At 35.2% G+C, this 24,444-nt stretch overlaps 3 protein-coding genes across 3 annotated transcripts; all 3 read right to left on the reverse strand.

The window, feature by feature from the left end:
* Positions 1-1,941: 1,941 nt before the first annotated feature.
* SCPL50 (serine carboxypeptidase-like 50) lies at positions 1,942-3,611 on the reverse strand. The gene is made up of 2 exons (XM_021437495.1): positions 3,550-3,611; positions 1,942-3,465 (listed from the first exon to the last, which is right to left on the reverse strand). Exon 2 carries the CDS (start codon positions 3,449-3,451, stop codon positions 2,099-2,101), a length of 1,353 nt encoding a protein of 450 aa, XP_021293170.1. The 5' UTR covers positions 3,452-3,465; positions 3,550-3,611; the 3' UTR covers positions 1,942-2,098.
* A 221-nt stretch (positions 3,612-3,832) lies between these two features.
* CRR3 (chlororespiratory reduction 3) lies at positions 3,833-6,312 on the reverse strand. The gene is made up of 3 exons (XM_021437579.2): positions 5,962-6,312; positions 5,553-5,695; positions 3,833-4,267 (listed from the first exon to the last, which is right to left on the reverse strand). Exons 1-3 carry the CDS (start codon positions 6,195-6,197, stop codon positions 4,143-4,145), a joined length of 504 nt encoding a protein of 167 aa, XP_021293254.1. The 5' UTR covers positions 6,198-6,312; the 3' UTR covers positions 3,833-4,142.
* A 508-nt stretch (positions 6,313-6,820) lies between these two features.
* On the reverse strand, positions 6,821-15,753 carry LOC110423369 (ARM repeat superfamily protein). Its single transcript, XM_021437586.2, has 9 exons — positions 15,213-15,753; positions 13,860-14,210; positions 13,554-13,769; positions 12,106-12,752; positions 10,803-10,899; positions 10,661-10,714; positions 10,201-10,310; positions 9,371-9,561; positions 6,821-7,755 (listed from the first exon to the last, which is right to left on the reverse strand). The coding sequence occupies exons 1-9, from the start codon at positions 15,483-15,485 to the stop codon at positions 7,118-7,120; spliced, it is 2,577 nt and encodes an 858-aa protein (XP_021293261.1). The 5' UTR covers positions 15,486-15,753; the 3' UTR covers positions 6,821-7,117.
* Positions 15,754-24,444: the final 8,691 nt, after the last annotated feature.

Raw genomic sequence — 24,444 nt, forward strand, 5'->3', positions numbered from 1 at the left:
GGTGGCTGTTGTTGTTGTAATTGTGGTAATTATACACTACCAAACCTTCGAGTTTGTATACTTTGTTTGGTTAATTAATTGGTACTTTGTCAAGATTTTATTTACTTTGTTAGTATTAGTATTGTTAGTTGGCAGTGTGCAAACATGCGCATAAAAGAGGAAAGAGAAATTGAGAGACGCAAACAAGCTGTTTGGAACCGAAAGCAAGACCCCATCCCCATGTAAAAGTCAGAAAAGAAATCTATTCTCTGCAAATTCTCCATAATTCTCTGTCCTCTGTGAGTCCCCATTGTTAACTCTGACCAGAAAAAGAAAATAAAAAAAATAAAAAAAGAAGGAAATGTGACCTTATTATTTCTCTCGATAATGGGTTAAAAGAGGAGGATTCATTATCTTGGATCCCGATGAGCATTGGCATCATTAAAACAACCCTTTGCCTGATATTTTACAATGTTCTAAACAAAATTAATTATTTTATTTTTCTATGTTTATTTATGTGATAAATGTAAGTGTTTTAATGTTTATTTAAATTGATTTGAAAAATAATTTATTTTTTAATAGTTTAAGAAATGAAAGTAAAAAATGTGTAGCATAAAAATAATACACTCGAATAAATGAAATGTATTTAAAATGTTTACTTATTTTGTATGTAGTGTACTTATCTTATGAGAAGGGTGATATCATACATGGAAACTTGATGCTTAACTTTATTTTTTTATTTAAGTACAATTGTTTAGGCTAGGGATTAGAAATAAATTTTTTGTTAGAACAATAAAAACCCTTGTAAAGATTTATATATTATAACTATCATTAAAATGTACCATCTTATTAATAAAGTATATACCTCATAAATTAAAAATTATTAAAATAAATACGTTATGTCAAATATTTAACAAATATATATGAGCCTGACCCCAAATAATGTCCATGATCATTACCAAATTTTATCAATTAAACTATACAGTTAAGGCTTGAACCCTCTTGAGAAAGAATAATTCAAAGTCAAACCTTCATTCTTTTTAATTATACTTTAAAAAGAAAGAAAGAAAGAAAAACCATTAAGACACTATCGTTTTTTACTACACAAAGCCATGCCCTTCTCCACATTATTTGCCAGATGACCAACCTCTGTCAAATCATGAAATGATCAAACTTATCCTTTTCTGATTCTTTTTCCTTTCTTTTTCCTGCCTGTCGATTATCACATTTGAATGCAAATATTTCGGTGAAATTTCAGAGGAAACAGAGATCAATGTTCAAATGTTAATGCACTCTATGAGGGAAATCATTTCGCTCTGATGCAATTCTAGCTTTGGAAAGCCATAAAGTTACTTTTAGTCCAAACCAAATAATCAAGAGCATGACTTGTTTTGAAAGAAAACAGTAATACAGGAAAGTGGCGGGGAAACGAAAGTATTTCTTTTTTCATTATGTCTTGTATTGTTGGGTTTTGCCATTTTGGTTTTCCTTCCTTTCTATTATCTACTTTTTTGTTTATTTGCTTTCAAAGTTTTAATGTAATGATAACAATAGAGATTTAAATAATCTAAAATCTCCATCCAAACTTGGCCATCACCTACTATAAATTAAAATCAACAGTAGAAAAGCAAATTATTTTTAATATTTTTTTTTACTTAAATATAAAAATTACTGCAAAGCAATATCAATGCACTTGTTGTTTATACAATTGTACAATGCTCTTTCCTAATTTACAAAGGCCAAACTTCTCATTTTATAATATTTGTAACATATTTCAAGGGAAACATCAATTATTACTAAAAGATACTGCAAAAATTTTCAACTTAAACATCTCAAATTCAAATCTTTAAATAGAGGTATTAGTTTCAGTACACTTGTTTACTATGGTGTTGTATTTATTTATTTATCCTATATACTTTGTTTTGCTGCTGACAGGTATTGATCTCTCAAATTTTGCAGTTTCTGGGATTTGTTTCACATGGAATTTCAGTTTCTGTCTCTCAAAACCACACTCAACAGGATCAAGAAACCCCACACCACAGGGATGGAGTTTATTCATAACATTTGTTACAATTGTCAACACACCAGCTGTAATAAAGGACAACAACAATTATACTTTTCACATTGCCTCACTGAAATCTGTTGAGAGATTCACCAGCTCTCCAACAAAGAGTCCATTCTCCAAAACCCAATCCTCAATCATAGCCTGAGAAATCAATGCCTGGTCAGCAGGCATAAGATGTCCAGCCCCTAAGACCACAACATTGGTCAAATTACTGTCCCATTTTTGCACATACCCGGAAAGCTCACCACTCACTCTCCATATCTTTCTGTCAGCCATCAAGAACCTCTCAATTCCCTCCCATTTCATTGTTTTCACCCATGCCTCATTTGACACTGCACCAAATCTTACATCATAGAATCCTTGGTACAACAACACTCTGGTCTTTTTCACCAAAAATTCCACCATGTACTTTACACTCTTCATCATATCTTCATGCATTGCAGCATTTACAATGCCACTGCAACCCTCAAATATGATTGATTCATCCACTCCTAACGCTTTCTTTACCTCGTCTATGTTGAGAAACTCGGTTACTATACTTGTCTGGTAAGGCATTTTCCTTGTGAAGTCATACAAAGTGGCCAAACCTGTCATGCTTGCCAACATATGCATTGCCTTATTTCTAGCATTTGTCGCCTCACTCCAATTCCGCACCTTAACCAACTTAATTGCCTCCCATTGTGCTTCCTCTAGTTCATGTTTTTGCCTCTCATTGATCAAACCGGAATAATAAGCATTAACAGCATGAGTAGCAACCTGAGTTTCAGGGTCCGTGAACCCATCACCTATAGCAACACCTTTCAAATTCACTCTTTCTGAAGCTACCAATTGAGAATTTTTCTTCAATATGTAATATCCAATTGCGGGAACATATTTTCCTGCATAGCTTTCCCCGGTAATGTAAATTGGACGATGCTTAAACAAAGGGTCTAATGAGATAAACTTTGTTATTGCAATGAAAAGATGCTTAGCAACAGAAAGTTGGTCCCTAGGAATTTCTTGAGGCGTTGAAGCTATACTAAACCCTGTTCCAATAGGATTATCTAGAAAAAGGAGACCAAATAAGCGATTCCAAGAACCTGAATTGGGCTCAAGAGACAAGTGTTCCACGTTTTGACTGTAAGAAGAAACAACGCGCCAGGGTCCTAGCTCGAAGAAGTTACCGATCATGGAGGAGCAGCCAGGGCCTCCTTGGAGCCAAATAAGAAGTGGGGTTTCGGAAAGGGGTGAAGTGGGGGTTTGGGCTTCGTAGAAAGTGTAGAAAACGGCAGAATCGGTGGCAGGATTGACTGAGAGGTAGCCAGATTTAGTAGGGAGGGCTTCTTTGGGGAAGAGAGGAGTTGAGGTAGCGTGACGCAGGAAGAAGAAGATGAAGAAGCAAGCTTTTCTCGTTGACTCCACTCCCATTATTGTTAGAAAAGCTAGCAAATGACAGAGAAATTTGTTGATTGTTTTGAATAATATTAGTATGCGGAAGTGAACGAATCTTTTGGCGTTGGACAAACCTGCGGCGGTCCTACTTGGCCAACGACGGGAATATTTAAAAATGCCAGGCCGCTCCGCCGAACCTTCTGCAAACAAAATCAATGTGTATGCGTGTGTCCGCTTTTTCCCTTATATCACCGTACTATAATGTATTGAGCAATTGAAACTGTGTTTGATCCTTATTGTCAAATTTGATTGCAAACACATTATCAAATAAGGTATTATGGATATATATTTCTCATTATAGTATTTGATTTATACTATTAGCATAACTCATACCCAGTTATGATGTGAAATATATTTCGCAGCCTGATAATTAATAAAAGGAGATAATCACAAATATCATAATTTTTACACATGTTCCTATTCATCACTTTAAATACAATGACACACACCCACATGATAAAAATTTACTACAATTATTTATTAATAGACAGGGAATGACCTTGATCACATCATAACAAGCAAGAAGCTTCAAATTAACATGTACAAACCATATCACATCTAGACATAGTAATGGCAACTGAAACTAATGTATTTACTTGGAGTGTCCTTGGAAACCATTCATCCTGTTATCATATATGTAACTTCACGTCCATTCTTGAATCTATTTTCACATGATGAGGTCATCAATCAGAGGTGTGCTGAATGGTAGTTTTATAACTCCAGAAGCCACTAGGAGAGAAAAGGTCCAAATTGGGAGGAACCATTGAAGCACAACCAACAGAATTCTTTTTCCTGCAGAGCATTTGGCAAAGATAAAACTATTATGAGCCCAATCATGAAAATGAAACTTAGAAGTCCCTAAAGGGGCACTCTTTGTTAGAAGTCGAGACTGGTACTACTGGGCTGTTCCAAGGTTAATATAATAAAAGAGGAGGGTAGGTTGGGGGTTTTCCATATCAGATAGAAGAAATTGAAGGAAGAAAGCAGCACTCAACCATTACAACCTCTGCTCTTTTTTTTTTCTTCTTTTTCTTCGTTTGTCAATTGTCTATGAACAAAATAGAAGGTGCATTTTCAACTTTGGTGTTTCTTAATTCCAAAAAAAGCTGTATATTTATAGACAATGAAGAACATAGTTAACATGGTAGGATCTCCATCATGTATGCTACTGCACAAAATAGAAGATTTTCTCTACATATTATTTATCTGAATCTCCTTTTTTGAGAGATTATAAGAAGTATTATTAATAAAAGAGGATACAATATCCATCATGGCATAACCGACCAAAACCACCCAAAAGGACTTAAACCGAAGCTTAGCATCCCTGCATCCAGTGAAGATCAAAACATAAACCCAACGAGACAAAGTAACCAAAAGGGCGGTCCCTATTTACAGAGTTCACAGGATTGTAGAAGCAGTAAGGATTTCCTTAGCTACAATTTATCTGAATCTCTACCCCATGAAAATACAAAAATAACGGAGGAAATGTATATTTAGTAAGATACTGATGTTGAGACTATAGAACTGAGGTTATAATCTACTATTGGGAAAATGTAAGGAACAGCAAGCAACACTACAAATTGTCTCGGAATGAGATGTAGACCTGCATATTTTGGATGTGGTTCTTAATACAGGCATAAACTCAAGCACTATAAGTTTGAGCTTTGTAGTTGCAGGGTAAATGGAACTAAATTTTTTTGTGAAAGAAAAGATAAAAGGGTAAATTTCTCTGTTCAGAAACTAACAAAGTAGGCAATAACATCTGAGTCAACTACATCAGTTTCTATTGAGTTACTTGTTTATGGAGTTCAATTTAGTCAACAATTTAACATCCAAAATATTAATCACACAGTTCACATTGAATTTCTTGGCCAGTCATGCATAGTGCATACTGTGTGTGTATATTAATTAGACTTTCCCCCAAGCTGAAAGAGGAGAAATGATAAATATCATATTGTAATCTCAACTTAAACATCAACTTTAGTAACAAAAGTTATCTTCATACTCAATTGCACGACCTTTAACTTTTTAAACATAATCCAATCATTTTATCAGTTAGAGAAAGAAATTCATATACCGGAGGAACGAAAGGTTGCTTCAGTTCTGCTACCAATCCACTCCCCAGTCTCGCGGAGCTTCCTCTCAATTTCTCCTTCAAATTTACCACCAGTAATTGGCAAAAGCCCATCAAATACCGTTCTCCTCCTATGCTCCAAATCACTGATCATGCTTAACAAAAGAAACTGGAATTACCAACCCCATTTCAATCAACTTTATTCTCAACTTCCCATTAGGAAAAAAACATAGAATGAGAGACGCAACATCAAAAGAGGAAATTGTAAAGAACATGATTGACAGACAGGACAAACAAACCATATTCATAAAATGATGAATGAACTTTTTGTGTCATTGGAAATACAAACATCAACACCAGTTACAAGATTGAGAAATAGTTAAAAGAAAGAAAGAGCTGAGAATTAACATGCCTGGAGTCGGCGTCCCGGAAGGAGCCTGCACCAATGGCACGTTCAATTTGGATGATTGAAGGAGGCTGCGGCTTTTGTTGGTGCAAACGTTGTCTCCTTTTTCTGGGTCGAGTTGTAGTTCTTGGTTTAGGATTTGATTTGACTTCTTGGGGAGGAGACGGGTTGTTGGTAAGAGACGCAAAGGGATGAGCAACAGCTTTGGGCACGGAAATGGAAGTGCAAGATAAGCAAGCCATGCTATTTTGGTGTCTGTGTTTCGTGTTTTGGTTGTGTTAGTTAGCTCTGCTGACTGTCAACGGATAACTTACAAAACTACCAAACTGGCTGGCCAGTGATGAAGCAGAAATATCTCCAAAAGATATTAAGGTACAACATTGGAAGTAGTAGGTACACGACCTCAAAGAATTATCGCCAACCCTTGCAAGCCTATGTACGGGCGCGGCTATTATCTTAAACCAGTCTTAAATCTTTTCTATTGCCTGTCGTTACTTCTATAGTTTTGACATATGATATAAGACAAACATTTTCCCATTTCATACTCGCTAACCATTTGGAGACACCACCAATCGTTGCCATGATAAGATGTTCTCTTGCTTAAATTATTTGGAAAAGATTTCTCCCCATTTCAAGATGAGGGAATTTGGGATAACGTTAACCTTGCATAGCTGCGGCTATAACATGTTTCCAAAGGTATACAAGATGTTGGTGCCAAAGTAAACAGAGGCTGCAGCAGAAATTCCGACACACACAAATCGGCCGGATTGAACCGACCATCAGATCATTAATGCTAAACGCCATCACCATAATGTAAAATTCTTCATTACCGATTCTCTTATGACCGTTTCATTGTCATATATAGCTTACAAATGTAAATATTTGCTGCTTTGGTAGCGCAGCAATCAGTTGATTTCTTGAGGACGAAATCTATTTACCATCAAGGGCTTTCAAGAGATCGACATGAGTTTCAAGTCCAAATGGAGTGGGATAAATGGCAAGGAATTGAGCACAAAACTTGTCACATAGACAATATGGGCTTCCAATGTAAATTACACCAATGTGATTTTTAAAACTTCAATTTAACTGGCTCCAGAATAGAACAAAAATGATATACAAGATATGTACAATGGCCCAGAGAACCTAATACTCAGTCTTGCCATCATACCGGCAGATTCCTCAGTAGACGAAGTGCGCGTGTCCAATGTGATCTTTGAGATAAAACAATCCTCCTTAATGCTGGCACTGCTCCAGCAGCTATGATTGCTGAATGATTCTCACTGTCCATGCTCAGATTATACAGTATTGATAAGGCTGCTTCGACCGCCCTCTCACTCCCTTCTTCAATAAGCTTCACCAGTGGAAATATACCCCCCTCAGATGCAACAGCTCGAGTCGAATCCACCACCCCTTCAGAAATTATTCTGTTAAGTTCAACAACAGCAGCTTCCTGTGCTTCTGGAGAAAGACACAATTTTATCTGCTCTAAAAGTCTTGGGATTGTCTCATAAAGAGTTACCTCCATGTTGACTGGGTTCTCAAAATCTACATTAGAACCAGAAAAAGAGCTCAGTTTAACAAGGCAAGCAGCAACCCAATCTTTGCTGTGAAGAGGGATATCTGACTTGAGGATTTTGCAGAGTAATTTAGTGAAATGGTCCGAATCTACTTTTTGGCAAAACTGCTCAGACTCAAGAAGTTTGGTTAGTAGCCTTGATGCTGCAGAGACTGCTAGGCCAGCTTCCTCAAGTTCAAGAGCATATTTGTCAAGTTCCTGACCTTCTACATCAGCTTCCATGTCTGCCAAATACCAAATGTATTGCTAAAACAATCTGACTATAAACACATTGTCTATTAAATAAAATTATCCCATGCTATTAGGGAAGGCATTAAAACTAGGCCCAGGTACCTCCAAATGAATGTACATGTTGCAACTTTCAAAAGGGGGGGAAAATTATTTGATACTTCACAAATCATTCCAAATGAATCTACATGAATGAACTAATTGATACTTCACAATCATTTCAAAGAAACTTGTGCCTAAAAGCAATTGGAACTATTCCATTTCAGTGTATTGTGTTGTTTACAAGAACAGATGCAAGAAATATTTCTTCGGTTACGAATTGACAAGAAAATTCTGGTCAATGAAAGCAAGAAACTGAAATAGTGTTACAACAGAAATGAAAGCATGAAATTCTCATTTCAATTAACTTAACAATTAGATTCTTTATCGCTATATCAAATGCTATGATGCTCAATTGCATGTAGAAGTGGACAGCAACATCATTATTGTTGGTATATACCTTCACTAGGTTAAACTGTGGAGAGTCAAACATGATAAGACAAATTTTTATTAATCCTTTTAAACATGAGGAATATGAAAGTTGTTATTTTGCAGAGTCTTCTTTGGAGCATATCACTCAAACTTGCAAATGCATAGGAAAAGAACTGCAATTACCAGTGCATTCAAAAGGCAGAAGGCACGAAATTTCTGGAAACGAGCAATCTCTTTCTTTAATAAGTAGAGTTGCAATTGCCAATTGCCAAAGTGGAGACAAAAAAAAAATGGTAACCGGCTTGCAGTAAAGTCCTTTTTAGATGGGGCAAAAGCAAAATGCACATGCAAGAGAGCGAGAGAGAGTGAGAGAACTCCCTCAAAAGTAGATGGTGAGATGCATTTACATTCAAAAAGAAATAAAAGAGAAGCATTGGACTCAGTTGCAAAGAATCAGCTACCCACAAAATGCCCAAAAGAAATCCTATCAACTATAATTTATATCTAAAGAAAGATACTTGAAATTTAGACTTTAAAAACTGTGTCGCTTTTGTTAACACCATAACTAATACCCATGTGGAAATTGCAGATTGAGCAACAAGAACTTAAAATTCGAACGGAGTTTCAATTTGCTTTGAAGGTCCATAACCTAAAATCAAAGGAAAATCTAAGCAAGAGGACCTAAATTTGGAATACAAATCCACCTTATTGCATAATGATAAAACATAAAATATTTCTCTTTTCTATGGACCTCACTTCCTAGGCAGCTGAACTGCTTATATTTGGAACTAGAAAATGTTTTCTCGTTTTCCACCTATACGAGGAAAACAAAGAAAAACTTAACTGAAAGGGGCTAAATTTGGAATGAGAATCCACCTTAACTCTACAATGGTTAAAGCATCAAATAAAACAACCAGAAAAGGTTCTCTTTTTTTTGTGGACCTTCAATATCCCGGACAGCTAAACTGCTTGTTATTAAAACTTGAAAATGTTCTCTTCCTTTTCGACTACACTAGCAAAACACAAAAGAGGATAGGGTGAAGACATATCCACCTTCCAAAAGCATTATTTTGTTTCAAGCCCAAATAAGGTACTTCTCTACAGCTTAAGAGTTTCAACTAAAAGAATTATTACCCTTACCTTTTAGAACTTTTTGTTGAAAAACAGCATCCAGACCAGATAATATATCAACTTTCATTATTGTTTCCATGCTTGGTTCAATAATTGTCATGAATTCCAAGATAGATGCTGTCTTTCTTTGCAGGTTTGACGATGATGTCTTCAGAATCTCAATAAGGCGAGTAATGACAGCAGAGTCGAGCAATTCTTTCCTATAAAAGGTTTCCAAGATATACAACTGGTCAGTGTAACTTTTAAGAACCTAAGGGTTCAACATGAATATACTCAAACATGAAACCTTTTGTAGTGAAACAAAGCCTCAAGGAGAAAAAAACAGCATAAACTAATTTCTTTTTCTTTCATTTCAAGAAACAAAAGAAACCAACAATTGACTGAGATGTATATATTCTCGCCAGAACCACCAGCAACCTTAAAATAGCCATCTTTGTTTTTGATTTTTAGTTCTTTTTCTCCAAACCATTTATTGTGTGGGGAAAGAGAAAGTAGAGAATAGAGGGAAAACAGAGGGAAAGGGAAGGAATCAACTTAGGGAGAAATTAGAGGAAATTGAGGAAAGAAGAGATAGAACCAAGAGGACTAAAAGAGATAAAACTTCAAAACCTTGCAGTACCATGAGAAAGGGATCCACATAGAAAGAGAGAACAACAAGAGGCAAACATCAATAAGTTGGCCAATTGGTTCTCTCCATGTTTTTCATCCAGAGTAAGCAATCATTTAGGGACAAACAACAATAATCCAATAGTAAACACCACATAGGAAAGGACGGAGGCCATAATGATGAACTATCGGTTTTAAAAGAAACATAGATAACAGAAGGAAGAGGAAGAAACCTGGATTCCATTATTGACACAGGCCTGTCTCCAGTCAATCCAACAGAAGCATCAAGCCTCCTTGAAGCATCTAGACCTTGTTTTGAACCATTAACTGGTCCATCATAGAACTAGAATGCAATAGTATGTAAGTCAATAGAAAAATCCAGGGCAAAGTACATGTCCACTATCTGTGGCTGTCCTGTTTTGTTCAAACCTCCTCTCCGTGTGTGTCTGTGTTTTGAACACTTTGAACCATTAAGGTTGCTTTGTCACTGGCAAGGAGTTATGATGTTAACCTTTTTAATAAGACAGCAAATATTAATAAAAATGCAAAAGTATCTTTTAATTAAAAAGTTAACACCATAGGCCCTGCCATTAACAGAGGACACCTCAAAGGGTTCAAGCCTCAAGAACAAACTACAGATGTAAAATTGTATTTTTCTCATTTACATGGAGATGCAAGAAAGGATTCACTAACCTTTGATTTCATTTCTCTACTAGGGTCTAAAATCCTAGCAAGTATATCCAAGGTCTGCAGTTCAGCAATAATCCATGTCATAACCATTATCAAACTAGAATTATTCCAAATTATCTCTTGAGAAAATAAAGATAGACTGTACCTTTTCCATCAAGCTTTCAGAGATCTCCGAGTGCTTCAGCATACTGACTAAAGGATGTAAAATACCTTCAGTTTCAAGTACCTGACAAACACCAGAGCTGCAGCAAGAAACTTCAGAAACAATTTATCTGATTTAAGAATTGAGATATCAAGCATAGAGATGATAATACTTTAACTCCAGAAACTATAAATCATTACACAGGCATGATGCTCAGTGTTCAATAAAGAAAAAAGGATCCATAACACAGCTGAGGCAATATGAACGGATACCAGTATCAATACCCACAAAGCAAATCAAGATATCATGCAGAAAAATCTGTGTGTGTGTGTGTGTGTGCGCGTGTGTGTGTGTGTGCGCGCATGTGTGTGTATAGAATAGCGGATGTATTATTCACATGTAAAAGGGATGGAGAGTCATCCCCAAAATACGGCAAAAGCTATGGATGAAAAAAATGTTCCATAGCAACCCATATCCATCAAACCATCACAGTCCAATACAATCCAGAATCACCAGAAGCAAAGCACAGAAACCACAGAAACCACAAAAACAAAAAACAAAGCCCCTGTACAGACCCTTTTGCAAGATATGGGGAGGACAAAAAAATGTGATCAAAGACTATACAGATCCATCCATTCACAAGAAGTAGAAAAGTAGAAAACTGAAAGCCATATCCTAGCAGTCCACACTTCCCCAGTGAACAAGCAATTAAACACATTGAGTATGCAGGAAGCAGCGACAAGATAAAAAACATTACGTGCCATTTATCCCTTCATGAAGTACCCATAAGAGATCATCAGTTCTCATAGTCCCGGCTTTAGCCAGCTAATCAGCCAGGTCATTTGCCAACCGCGGGATTTTACTGATGCTCCAGTTCACAACAAAATATTAAAATTTAAGACTAGACCCACTCTAGTGGGACAATCAAGAGATTACAGACATATATAGACCATTCATTATAGTTAATTAAGCAAAGAGACCAGGCATGTAAGCTTGCTTCCATATCCAAACAGTAACCCTGGGAGTTATGTTTATACAGAGGGTTTAAGAAGCATCTAGGAGAAAGCACCAGAAGGCTCACTAAAAACTCACACATCAGAATTTTAAATTTAAACCATAAAAAAAAAATTTGACTCACTAATCTATACAACGCTATTGTGAGCCAAAGGAAAAGGCCAAAATCTGGGTCAATGAGTACTTCAAGAAAAATCTGCTCCTTCGTCAAAATTTCCCCACTTAGAACCTAAAGCATTAGCTAGCAAGACTAAGCATAGTGTGAAGACTTAAAACATAGGGAACAAAATACCTGACAGACAACCTCTCCATAGCGTGGATCACAGCTGATCTGACAGTACCACTGTTGTGGTCTAAAAGCTTGATCAAATGCTTGATGGCACCAGCTTCCTTGAATGAAGTCCGCATATGTTCATTGATAGATGAATCAGCAATTGACTCTGCAGCCCTTGACAAGGCAACCTCATCATCAAGCCCAAGAATCAAAACTAATCGAGCCACACCATCCACCCATGGGAGAAGAGTAAGTCGCTGATCAGTGGGGAATTCAGTCTGAGATTTTTTTCCATCATTCAATTCAATAGCCCCTATACGAGCAAGAAACTGTTGCTGTGTCCGTCCAACTATCGCATTCATTTTAGCTTCCTCAATGTCAACATTCTTGTCAACATTTAACCCAAGAAGCAATTCAGAGGCACCAAACCTGGAAGGACCTTTTGAAGTCTGCTCAATCTCTGTACCATCTGGCATAGTAGGCCATGAATATAGTTGTGGCCTGAAAGACTTGTATGCATCAGCACCAACCATGGGCACAGGAACCAGACCTTCCTCTATGACAAGAATTCTATAATAAGGGTCCTTAGCAAGTTCCAACAATGCATTTCTAGCTTCCTTCAAAATCACTTTAGATCCTTCCACATCAATTTTTAAGAGCTTTGCCTGCATTTTAAATAAGAACATTTCAAGAGTCCCATCGAAATTTAGTTTCACTATTGTTAAATTTTCAGGTCATTCCAATCACAATCATGCAGTACTGCCTTCCATGCCCTAAAATGAGTCAATAACAATGGACCCAGCTCGTCTCTTGGTGATTCTCAAGCATAATCTACTAGTAAAATTGAATTTGATGAGCTTGATAAAGACCAGTCAAATATATTGAAATTCAAAGGTTAAAACTTGGTATAAGGCACAGTGCATGTAAGGCAAGAAGATATATAAGTCAACGTGAACATAGCCACAAGATAGCAAACAAAATAAGTTCCCTAGTGAAGGCATCATATATATAAACAATATCTTAGTAGACCATTTAGATTGACGATTTTGACATGCTACTCACTTCATTTTGATTTTAGTAACCATGGTAAAGCTTTAAAAACAATAGATGAGAAGAGGACGCACCAGAATGAACAAGTTTTTAAACACATCATGGGGTTATTATGTTAAATAAACTTTCTGCATAATGAGGGTAGGCCAGAAACCATCATATTCTTTCCTCTGCCTTCTCAGTCAGAATAAAAGAAATCGGGTCAACCCATCAATAAGAAAGCAAGACTCAATGAAGTGCCCCAAATCCGTTCATGAGGAGAGAGAGCACTTCGTTCAAGGAAACAATTGCTCTTCAATAATTAAAGTAAGTCACTAGATTTCAGTTACCATTTTAGCATCTAACCAGAAACGCATTCAGTCACTTCATTAGAAAACAACCATTGCCAATTCGGCAAAGAGAACACAGATCCTCACCAGTTTTGGGATGACACCAGCTTCAACCAGTATCTTGTGATTACAATTGCTCAAGGCCAAATTTGCCAAAACTCCACCAGCTGCTTCCTTCACTTTTATGTCATTATCATCTAGACAATTGATTAGCAATGGTAGGATATCTATATTTGCAATTTTCACTCGGAGTTTCTGATCCACAGACAAGTTCCACAAAGCACACATACTTTGCTCCTTAACCTGAAAAAGTGAGTTCATAATATATCTCAAATTTCTACAAACAAGATAAATATGGTGAAAATTTTCAAAGGTAAAATACCTCCTCTGTACCTCAGAAGTCAAGGAAGGTCGACTCAGCAAACCAGTTATCTCTTCTATTGCTCCACTTTCTGCTACTAAACCTCTGTATAAATTGATTGAAGATATCGATCGTAGAAGACCAGCAGCTGCTTCACATGTAGCACTAGATTCAGAGCTAAGAAGGTTTACAGTTAAGTTTACGCAACCCTGAAACTGCATAATGGCATCAATGCACTTCTTTCCACCTAGTGAATATTTCCATAGTGCCATTACTGCCTGTTCTCGGTCAAGAGGATCATGGTCCAGCCCAAGCATCCGTACAAATAGGGCCACATAGTTGTCACCTAAAGTAGAAGAACTACTGTTTATTTCTTCAGCATCCTGAAATTAGCATAACAATCTGTGTCATTCTGTAGTCCGCACCTTAGATTAATAGACATTTCTTATAAGATACAAAAAAAAAAGGAATGAAAGAAAGGGAAGTTAGGGTGGGTGGGGACCTCAAGGGCAAGAATAAAATAATAATTGTAATTGTAAGTACATACCAAAATTAAAGGAAAAACAGACCAAAAATAACCATGTTATATTTTTTCGGATCATTAAATGCGTCAAGCTTAAACATATAAATAAGAAGTTGGAGGCTTAACCGGACAGGTCTAAAGGCCAAGCTCAGGGGGATTAACAATTAAAGTCTCCCCTGACTGCCCACCAGGGAGATTATAACATTTAATCTGTTCTGCATAGAGCATAGACTCCTTATTGCACCTTTCCAATGTTGAATCCTCCCCTCTCGATTCAAAAAGTGCTTAAAAAACCTACAAACCTTTAATGTATAGCATTTTATCAAGCTCATTGTTCGGACTGCTTGATAACCAAAATTTGACTTCCATTCTTCGGTACAATTTTGGCAAAAGCTCCTTACACCCCTTTTTCTGTAACAGCTCTATGATACATTCTGCGGATATGGTTTAAAGAGGGAACAGTGACGCATTATTATCCATATAGCCGAACCCTAATGGGGGTAAAAGGCTTCCTATTTGTTGTCATTGTAGCTCTGTGGTACATTCTATCAAACAATAAATTTCCAATTTTTTGTCCTGAACCAAAACAGTATTCCTACCAATATCTGGTCTAATTCCCAAATTCGTGTTCCGATGAATGCGATATTAACAAGTTTCAGACGCACACTTCATTTGCGCAATCATTCACATTCTGAAACCATAAAGTTTCTACTTTCTAATTGAGAAACATCTTTCTTTCCATTAATATAAAACACAAAAAAAAAAAAGGGAGAGAAAGAACAACTAACAGAAAAAACAAACTCTCAAATCAAATTATGAGGACCCAGATGAGAAACAAAGAAGTTTAGACTTTGAAACTTACAGAAACTGCAGCAGGCTCCTGCGGAGTGGCATCAACCATACCACCATCACCACTGACTTTGCTGAGGACCGTACGGACGGAACACGAGTTGGGTTTGAAGAAACTGCTCCAAAGATGATGGTAATGATGCAAATGACGAAACTTTGCTGAAAAGGAAGAGTTTTTTCTTCTGGGTTTTACTGACATAGCTTCCAGGCTGCTGGAGGGTGTAAATGCTTGTTGGGGATTAGGCAGCTTGATGTTAAAGCGAGTGGAGAGAGTTGAGGCAATCATTTTTGGCCAAAAACAGTGGGATTGAAAAGCAGGGTTTTGCGTGTGGGTTTTTCAGATTTTTCTCCTTGTACTCAGAACTTCGGAGCTCGGCAGTGCCTTTGTTCACTGGCTGGATAATTGGAATGTACTGGAATTTTTGGCGACTGGATATTTAAGCTTCTTTTCCTCTCTTTCCTTTCTATTTTTTCACTGGTACCGTTTTTTTGCCCCAAAACAAATACCAAATTTTTAGGTGCATGAAATGATGAAAATAAAGAATTTGTTTCTAATAACTAATAATTGCAAAACTGATGAGTCAAAATACCTAAATATAGTAAACACAAAATATAGGAAACTTATAGGCGCATGTTAAGCGATAGTTGCTATCTTGCACGGTATGGAGTCAAAATGCTTTGTTTTCACTGTGGCAAATTTGGACATATTATATAGGTTTGTCCTGTGAAACAAAAAATGAACGAAGGATTATCTGAAAAGCAAGCACGGAAGGTGGATGATTCAAACAAGAACCTTGTGAAGGATTTTGATATCTCTAGATTTGGTTCATGGATTATAGCTAAAAATAGTTATAAGAAGAATGCTGTTGATAGAATGGAGAGAGGAGCAAACTAATCATGAAGAGATTACTAAAGTAACCCAAAATTAGGCTCGAGATTCTATTTGTTAAAAGAAGCCGACGAAGGTCATGATGAAAAGGAAGTGATCCGTGAATCTTTAAAGCAAGCACCTCTTGTGTCAAAAGTAGCTAAATCACATACAACAATAACCAGCTCAAAAGATTAAAGAGATATTGAAGCAATCTTTGTAACAATCTACCATTGTTGCAAATAGAGAGCAATGTTCAGCCAAAGCAAAGGGTAAACATGTTTGCTCTTGTGCCATTAACATAGCCTCTTTAGAGAAAATTTTGATGTTGAATAATGCAACCAAGACACAAGACAATACTGGAGCTTTTGATGCCATTGCATTGTCTCATGAATTAATGAATAGAGACATAAGTACAAATAAGTTGACAAATGGAAGCCTTCAAGCACCTAAGTCAAGTATTGAAATTCTTAATACTTTAGCCTGTGAAGGTACTACCAATAGCTTAAGGTGGGAATGAATAGTACTACACATGAAAAAGGGATTGCCTATACAAAAAATGATTTTACGAATGGGATGTCACAAGCTTGGAACTTTAGTTAAGTTTCGTGTGATGCTATAATCTTGTGTTCGTAAAACCAAGCAAGCCTTACCGAGGTTTCTTGAATATTGATGTGAAAACGTAAAGTAAATAAATATAAAGAACGAGATTTGGAAGAATAAATAAATATTATTGCTCCAAAGAGAGAAAACAAAAGATTTAAAATCTAAACTCAGAGTAAATTGCATGATGAAAGAAAAGACCATCTAAGGTGACTATTTATAACCTCTATGCTACTCAGGGTGCAAGCAAAATAAGACAAGAAAATATCTTACCTAAGTTTCCTTAGTGTGCAATAAAAGTAAACATATAGCTAAAGAAATAATATTCCCCTAGCTTGGTAAGCAAGTAACCATAACTTCAACCTAAGAAAATTTGATCCCTATGGAGCTCGTGTGGCTCTTTAAAATCTGCTCTTGTATGGTCTACCTATGGTGCATTGGGGATGGCACACTATTTTGGCAATGGTGCGCAGATGCTCGGAGTTGGCTCAGCAGTGGTGCACTAGCAGTTGGTGCGCAAATGTGCGCATAGCTCATAGATTCACAAAGTGCCCAACCTACAGGTGCACAAGGGCACGCGACAAGCCCTAAAGAGGGTGCCTAAAATTTAAGAGTTGGGCTTGCTTGCATGGCACCTAACAACAACGCTTAGCATTAGGGTTTCCTGGCACACAGCCCATCTATGCGAGTTGCGCGGCCCAATTGTGCAAGACTCACAGCATGCTTGACCCGACTGTGCATGTGGCCCACTTGCTTGCAAAAAACATGTCCACAGCCTACGCATGTGCGAGCCTTACACACCAAATTGGCGTGCCAGGCCCTTTTGGGGGCTAAGCACAAAGTGCCTCGCTATAGCATGCGCATTGGGAACCCCTCGTCTACATGCTAATTCCTTGATCGATTGGGGTTGGACTCACATGTCGTGTCATGAAACATATGGTTGTTCCTTATCAACAACTATGGAAATGGAAGAAAAAGAACATGTTCTCATGCAGGATTAATTTTTGTTGATGGATTGGTTGGATTATTACCAATTGTTCTTATTTATTTTATTATTTTATGACAAATATTTTGAGTTGGAATGTGAGAGGAGCAACCTTTCATAGAAATGTTTGGAATGTAAAGAATATGATCAGAATCCATAAGTTACAATTAGTAATCATCTTGAAGCCAAGATTTCAGATGATAGAGCAATTAAGATATGTCGTTGAATTGGATTTTCAAATTTTTTTAGAGTAGATGCAGATGATTTTTTCAAGGGTATATTGTTGTTGTGGGATAAAGCTTTGCCTACAAGTTGAAATATTGGCATACCCATCACAACTAATCCATGCTATCGTTACTTCATCGAAAGGTAAATGGCTTTTAATGCCGGTTTATGGAAGTCCTATGTTAGGAGAGAGGTAAAGGCTTTGGTAGTCTCTATGCTTAGTTTGAGAACTATATTTTTTGCCTTGGCTGGTGATGAGAGATTTCAACCAAGTTATTTCAACTGATGAAAAGATAAAGAGGCGTAGCGTGAACTTTTCTCAATGCAATTAGATGATTGACTGTTTAAATTATTGTGATCTTTTTTATTTAAGTGCATCTGAACCAAAATACACATGGCGTAAAAAGAGAGATGGCTTGGTGCAAACTAGGGAAAGATTAGATAGAGTAATGGTTAATGAGAATTGGTGTGATTTCTTCCAATATGCTCAGGTATTAAATCTTCTTCAAGCTCACTCTGATCATCATCTTATTTTGGTGTAGTGCCAAACTAGTTCACCATGCAAACAGATAAAAAAGAATTTTAGATTGGAAAAGGCTTAGCTGTCTTATCCAGGCTTTTATGAATTTGTGAGAGATAATTAGAATTTCAAAGATGACAATCTTACTTTGACATTGAAGAAATTAGCGGAAGCTTGGGAATATGGAAATATGAGTCCTTTGGTGATTTATCATAAAGGAAAATAAGATTACTGGTGAGACTTCAAGGAGTCCAACGGCACTTTGACAAAGGATCGAATAATTATCTTCAAAATCTGAGGTTGGATTTACTTGAAAAATACAATTAAGTTCTTTGTCAAGAAGAGGTTATGTGGCAACAAAGGGCCAAAATTGACTGGTTGAAGTATGGTGACACTAATTCTAAATTCTATCATGCAATAGTTAAAGGGAGGTAGTATAGAAAAAAGATTGCAACTCTTAGCGAGATGAAGAGACATGGTGCTATTACCAAGCCGAACTAGAGAGCCTAGTCCTACAATTTTATAAGAGACTATATGCGGATGGAGTAAAGATTTCTTTGTCGAAGAGCTCGTGCTGAAGGCTAAAAAATACTGATGTTAATGACATTTTAAAGCCTGTTTTTTTGTTTTAGATGTTAAAAAGGTCACCTTTGATATGAACATGAAAAAGAGTCCAAGTTACAATGGAGCCGACTTTTATCAAAGAAATTGGGAGAGTGTTGGTCAGGATCTTGTGAAGTTTGTATAAGAGGCATGGAATCAAGGTACTTTTCCCTCAAATTTAAATCATACTTTAATTACTCTTATCCTAAAAGTTCAATTGCTTGAGAGAATTGTATAATATTGTCCAATTAGTCTTTGCATAGTACCACTTAAAATTATAAATAAGATACTTGTTGATAAATTGCGACCATTACTTACCAAAATTATTGGTAAGACACAAAGTAGTTTTATACTAGGAAGACAAACGATGAATCATATTATTATTGTCTAAGAAGCAATCCATACTATGAGAATGAAGGAAAGAAAGCAATGGGCTTTGGCTATAAAGATTGATTCGGAGAAGGCCTATAATTGATTGAAATGGCATTTTGTACAATAGATGCTAGAAGAAATTGGGCTACCATTTTCTTGGGTAAATTTGATTATCTACATTGTAAAGACTCCAACCTTATCTATTATTTGGAATAGTAATTATAGAAAATTTCTTTCCATCTAGAAGACTTAGGCAGGAATACCCCATCTCTCTTTACTTATTTATGATTTGCTTGCAAAAACTCTCACATGTGATAAAAGACTTTATGTGACAAAGGCAATGGAAACCATGCAGTTTTACAAGACATAGTCCTAGTCTTTCTCATGTGTGCTTTGTTGATGATTTGATGCTTTTTGGTGTAGCTATCGAAAGTCAAGTCAAGATTATGATGAACATTCTTGACAAATTTTATAAAGCTTCAAGGCAGAAAGTAAGGCAAGAGAAATCAAAGATGTTGGTTTCCTCTAATATTTGCATTGAAAAAACTAAGCTACTAAGCATGGTAGTCAAAATTCTTCAAACTAAGGATTTTGGTAAATAGCTCGGGGCCCTTATGATTCATGGTAGAGTTTCTAGGTTAACTTACTTGGAATTGGTGAACAAAGTGAAGTAGAGATTGTCCAAAACGAGCAATTAAAAATTATCATTGGCTAGTCGGGTTGCATTGGTATAATCTGTTTTTAGCTCTATGGCATCTTACTTAATGCAAACTTCTTTTATTCCTGAAAACATTATTCAGGAAATTGATCGACTTAACAGGGATTTTGTTTGGGAACATTTGGAAGGAAATATGACATTCATGCTATAGGTTAGGAAAAAATTTGTTTACCAAAAGATAATGGTGGACTACAAATTAGGGACTCTTGAAGTATAATTTGGCCTTACTTGCTAAACTTAGGTCGAATATTTGGCAAGACAAAGATTGCTTTTAGGTGGAAATTCTAAAGATGAAATATTTAAGAGCAAGAGATTTCAGACAATGCAAGCCAAGTCTGCAAATTCATATGTATGGAGGAGCATTTTAAAGGCCCGTTCAGTGCTAGAGAAAGGTGTTAAGATGAATATCAGTAATGGTCATTTAGCTAAGTTTTAGACAGATGTCTAATTAAGCTATGGACCTTTGATAAACTTTGCCACTATAGAGCTCTTAGATGTAGAGGCATATTTACTTGTTGCTAGTTTTTGTGATGAAAAAGGAGATTGGAATCTTTAACACCTAAAATAGGTATTACCTATTCATATTGTTCACATGATAACTGCTACATTTATAAACCCTTCAAACGAAGACAATGATACAAGAGTTTGGCTTTTGACAAATGATGGTGAATTCTCAATTAAGATAACATATCAAATTCAAATAGGGGTTAATACAAATGTCGAAAATTATTGGAGGAAAATTTGGAAATTTAAAAGCTTAATAAAGGTTTATATGTTTCTCTGGCGTATTATGCATAACTTTCTCCTTACATTTTCCTAGTTAAACAGAAGGATTATGAGCATATCTACTTTATGTCCACATTGTGGAATTTTTTAGCAAACAATTCTACATGCCTTGTGGGATTGTGTCTCATCAAAACATTTATCGCTCTAGATTAAACCTAAACTTGTTAATGGCTAATTCTTTTATTTGAATTTGAAGTACTAGACACTGTGAAACATATTGAATGATGTGTGTTTTTTTAGAGTGTTTCATGGAGTTCAATTTTTGTGCATACAATATGGTTCATATGGTTTTGGCGTAACTCGACTATTTATGATAAATATTTTGTACAGCCAAACAATCAATGGAAATAGGTTTAGAAAAAGGCTAAGGAGTCATGGGATAATATGGGCCGAGAATAACGAAGACTCAAGCAGGAGGTGTTGATTGCATGGAAAATACCATGGCCATCATATGTTAAACTTAATGTAGATGGTAGCGTGTGGGACCAACCTAGGGGAGCAACAGGTGGAGGTGTAATCCATGATGATAAAGGTAGCTAGATTGCTGGCTTTATATACAAAGTTGGAGTTTCTTTTTCGTTAACAGCCAAGTTGTGGCACTCTATTAGGGCTTAACACTTTGTTAGGATAAAGGCTTCAAAAAGGTACAAGTAAAGATTGACTCTTTGATAACTCTTCAAAAATTATGTAAACAAAGTAATGCACTAGATCCCCATGCGCATCTTTTGAGCAACATCAACAAGCTGTTTCAACGGAATCGAGAATGTCTATTATCTCACATGTATCATGAAGCAAACTAATGTACCGATTGGATGGCCACCCACAATGATAATTTATCTTTAGGGCTACATGTATTTGAGTCCCCCCTTACTCGCATAGTTTCTTTGTTACTAGCAAATATTTTGAGCATTGCCTGGTGTCACGAACTATGCTCCTTCGCTTAAGTGTGCGATAGTCCGTGCAACGCTTTAATGAATGTTTCCACGCAAGCTAGCCAATAACTCATTTTTATATGATCAAATATCAACAATAGCAACAAATTAGATTAAGGTAACGCACATTGCAATCATATGGCATACTGCATGTCATATATGCAATCATTGGAACCAAATAAGAGAAAATGTTTTATTAATATGAAAATAAGTACAAAAAAGATCAAAACATGTCATCGTCGGGCCATAAGGGCAACCCTAGATGATTTGCCGACTACTCACTCTCTGTAAAGAGTTTACGAGATTTTACAAGTTTTCTACCAATAACCATTACAATGCTTAAAATAAAGACATTCTTTTCTTGTAGGATCTTTCCCATTAAAGACTTAACAAGTATTTCTAGAGTTGTCACAACGAGCCATTACAATGTATGAAAGAGAGACATTTCCCTCATAAATACAAAAAACTCAATCTCCTACACAACTCTAGCTTGGTATAATACAAGACAAGATTGGCTCATAACACCTAGCTTAGACTGATGTAGTTTAAATTTATTTTGATCATTTTTATCAAAATAATATACCTAAATACTCTATGTTCTATTTATTCCTAAATTTTATATGTAAAATATTTTAAATGATAAAAATATGGGTTGACATTAAGGTCACTAAAATTAATAAATCAATTTTTGTCTAGTGTTTCTCCTATTTTTTTAAAAAAAAGATAATTAATAATTAATATTCATAAAAAGAATAAAGAAAATATATGACTAATTGATTAATGGTTTGAAGCAAACAGGAATCTTATTCTTTTACTATTCATGAAGTTCTATTGTTTTTTTATATATGCAAGCATGGGGCTTGCTTTAAAGTCAAGCTAGCAAAGCAAGGGTACAGGACTCATATTTTCATAGGTTTCATAATTTTATAATAATATAATTATTTATATTAAAATATGTAAAAATTAAAACAATTAATAAAATATTTATTTATTTTCCTATGTCTAATAAATATTTATTTTCTCTCACTTATCACGTTTTATTAATTTTCAACTATTTATCTCATTTCTCATTAAAAATATGTAAAAGGCAAGATAATAAATAAAATGACATATTCTTTCAATTCTCTAATTATGTGCTTAAGAAATTTTAATTTATTATGACTTTCCAATTCTTACAATGCTATTAATTTTTAATTATTTATCTTATTTTCAATCAACTAACAATAACATATATTTAATAATCTCCAACAATTATTTTTTTCTATACATAAAATCATTTTTTTTTCAATTTATAATATTCAATTATGAATTTTTTCCTCATTTACTCTTTCTTCCTTAACTTTAATAAAAAAAAAAGACCTTATTTATTTAATTTCAATAAAAAAGACTTTATTTAGATATTCAATTTAGGCTTTTAAAGGTATTAAACCGTCTCTAGCAAGCATTGTTTAATAAAAGTTTGTGTGCTTAGCACTTTGTAGAAGGATTTTTCTATGATAGGAGTAACTATGCAATTAAGTCAAGCAAGATGTATTAGAAACAAAAGAGAAAGAGATTAAAGCTGTCTTTGAAATGTTAAGTACTTGTTGAAAGAGTTGATGGATCAAATTTGGGGAATGTGAGCCGCGAACCAAGCTTAGAGAATAAAGTGGATATAGTTGAAAACAAGAGAAAATATTTGAAAAGAGTTTTGAGAGAGCCTAAAAGAGTATCTTAAAATCGAAGTCGGTTAAGTTTATATCTTTAATTAATTGTTAATGCTCTTATATATAGACCATGTAGCAATGATTACTCAAGAATAATTACCTAAAGAGTGATTAATGGACATCAAGGTAGGAACACATTCATCATAAGAATAGCACATTAAGCCACTATGTATTCTAAGTAATGGGCGGATATTTCACTCTAATGATTTGACACTTAGCAATGTGTCACATGTTTCTTGAAAAGAAAAAATATTTGTATTTCAAGAAAATATCAAGAGAGGATCTCTTAATTATTTTCATATTTAAGTCATCAAGTTAAATTCTCTAAACTATTCCAAGCGTAAAACAAATTAGAAAACTTGCCACTTGTTTAGGATTCATTTCACTATTATCCACGTGATATAGGTGTTTTATTCGTTTTAATTGTTCTTCTTGTTCTTTATATAACATTATATTCACTATAAAACAACTCTTAGAGATATAATAAATTAGTAACCAAAATCAAACATTTACTAATTTTTACGATTTGCTTTTTGATTTCTAGAAGTAGAAAAAGAAAAAAAAAGTGCTTATATAAAATTTGTAAATTTTTTAAAATGACAAAATACATAATTCAACTTTTATATGAACTAATTATGTTATTATTAATGCAAGTATATTTTAATTATTTATTCATTTTTAATCAATTATGATATGAGCTATAATTGATTAATTTTTACTTTCTAGCAAATCTTTGAAAATTTAAAAATAAATAGTACAAGCATCATTATATCAAGGTTAAATGCTCAAATTGGGGTTAAACGTTTAGGCACCTTTTCAATTAAGGGCCAAACGTTTTCTTTAACAATCAAAGATCAAATATTTTTTATTCTTTATAATTAAGGGTTATGTTGACAGGTGGATGAAACGTGTATCACACGCGATAAA

Source organism: Theobroma umbraticum, unplaced genomic scaffold, assembly GCF_002168275.2.
Source record: "Theobroma umbraticum cultivar Fairchild unplaced genomic scaffold, ASM216827v3 scaffold_20.0, whole genome shotgun sequence".
Classification (NCBI taxonomy): Eukaryota; Viridiplantae; Streptophyta; class Magnoliopsida; order Malvales; family Malvaceae; genus Theobroma; species Theobroma umbraticum.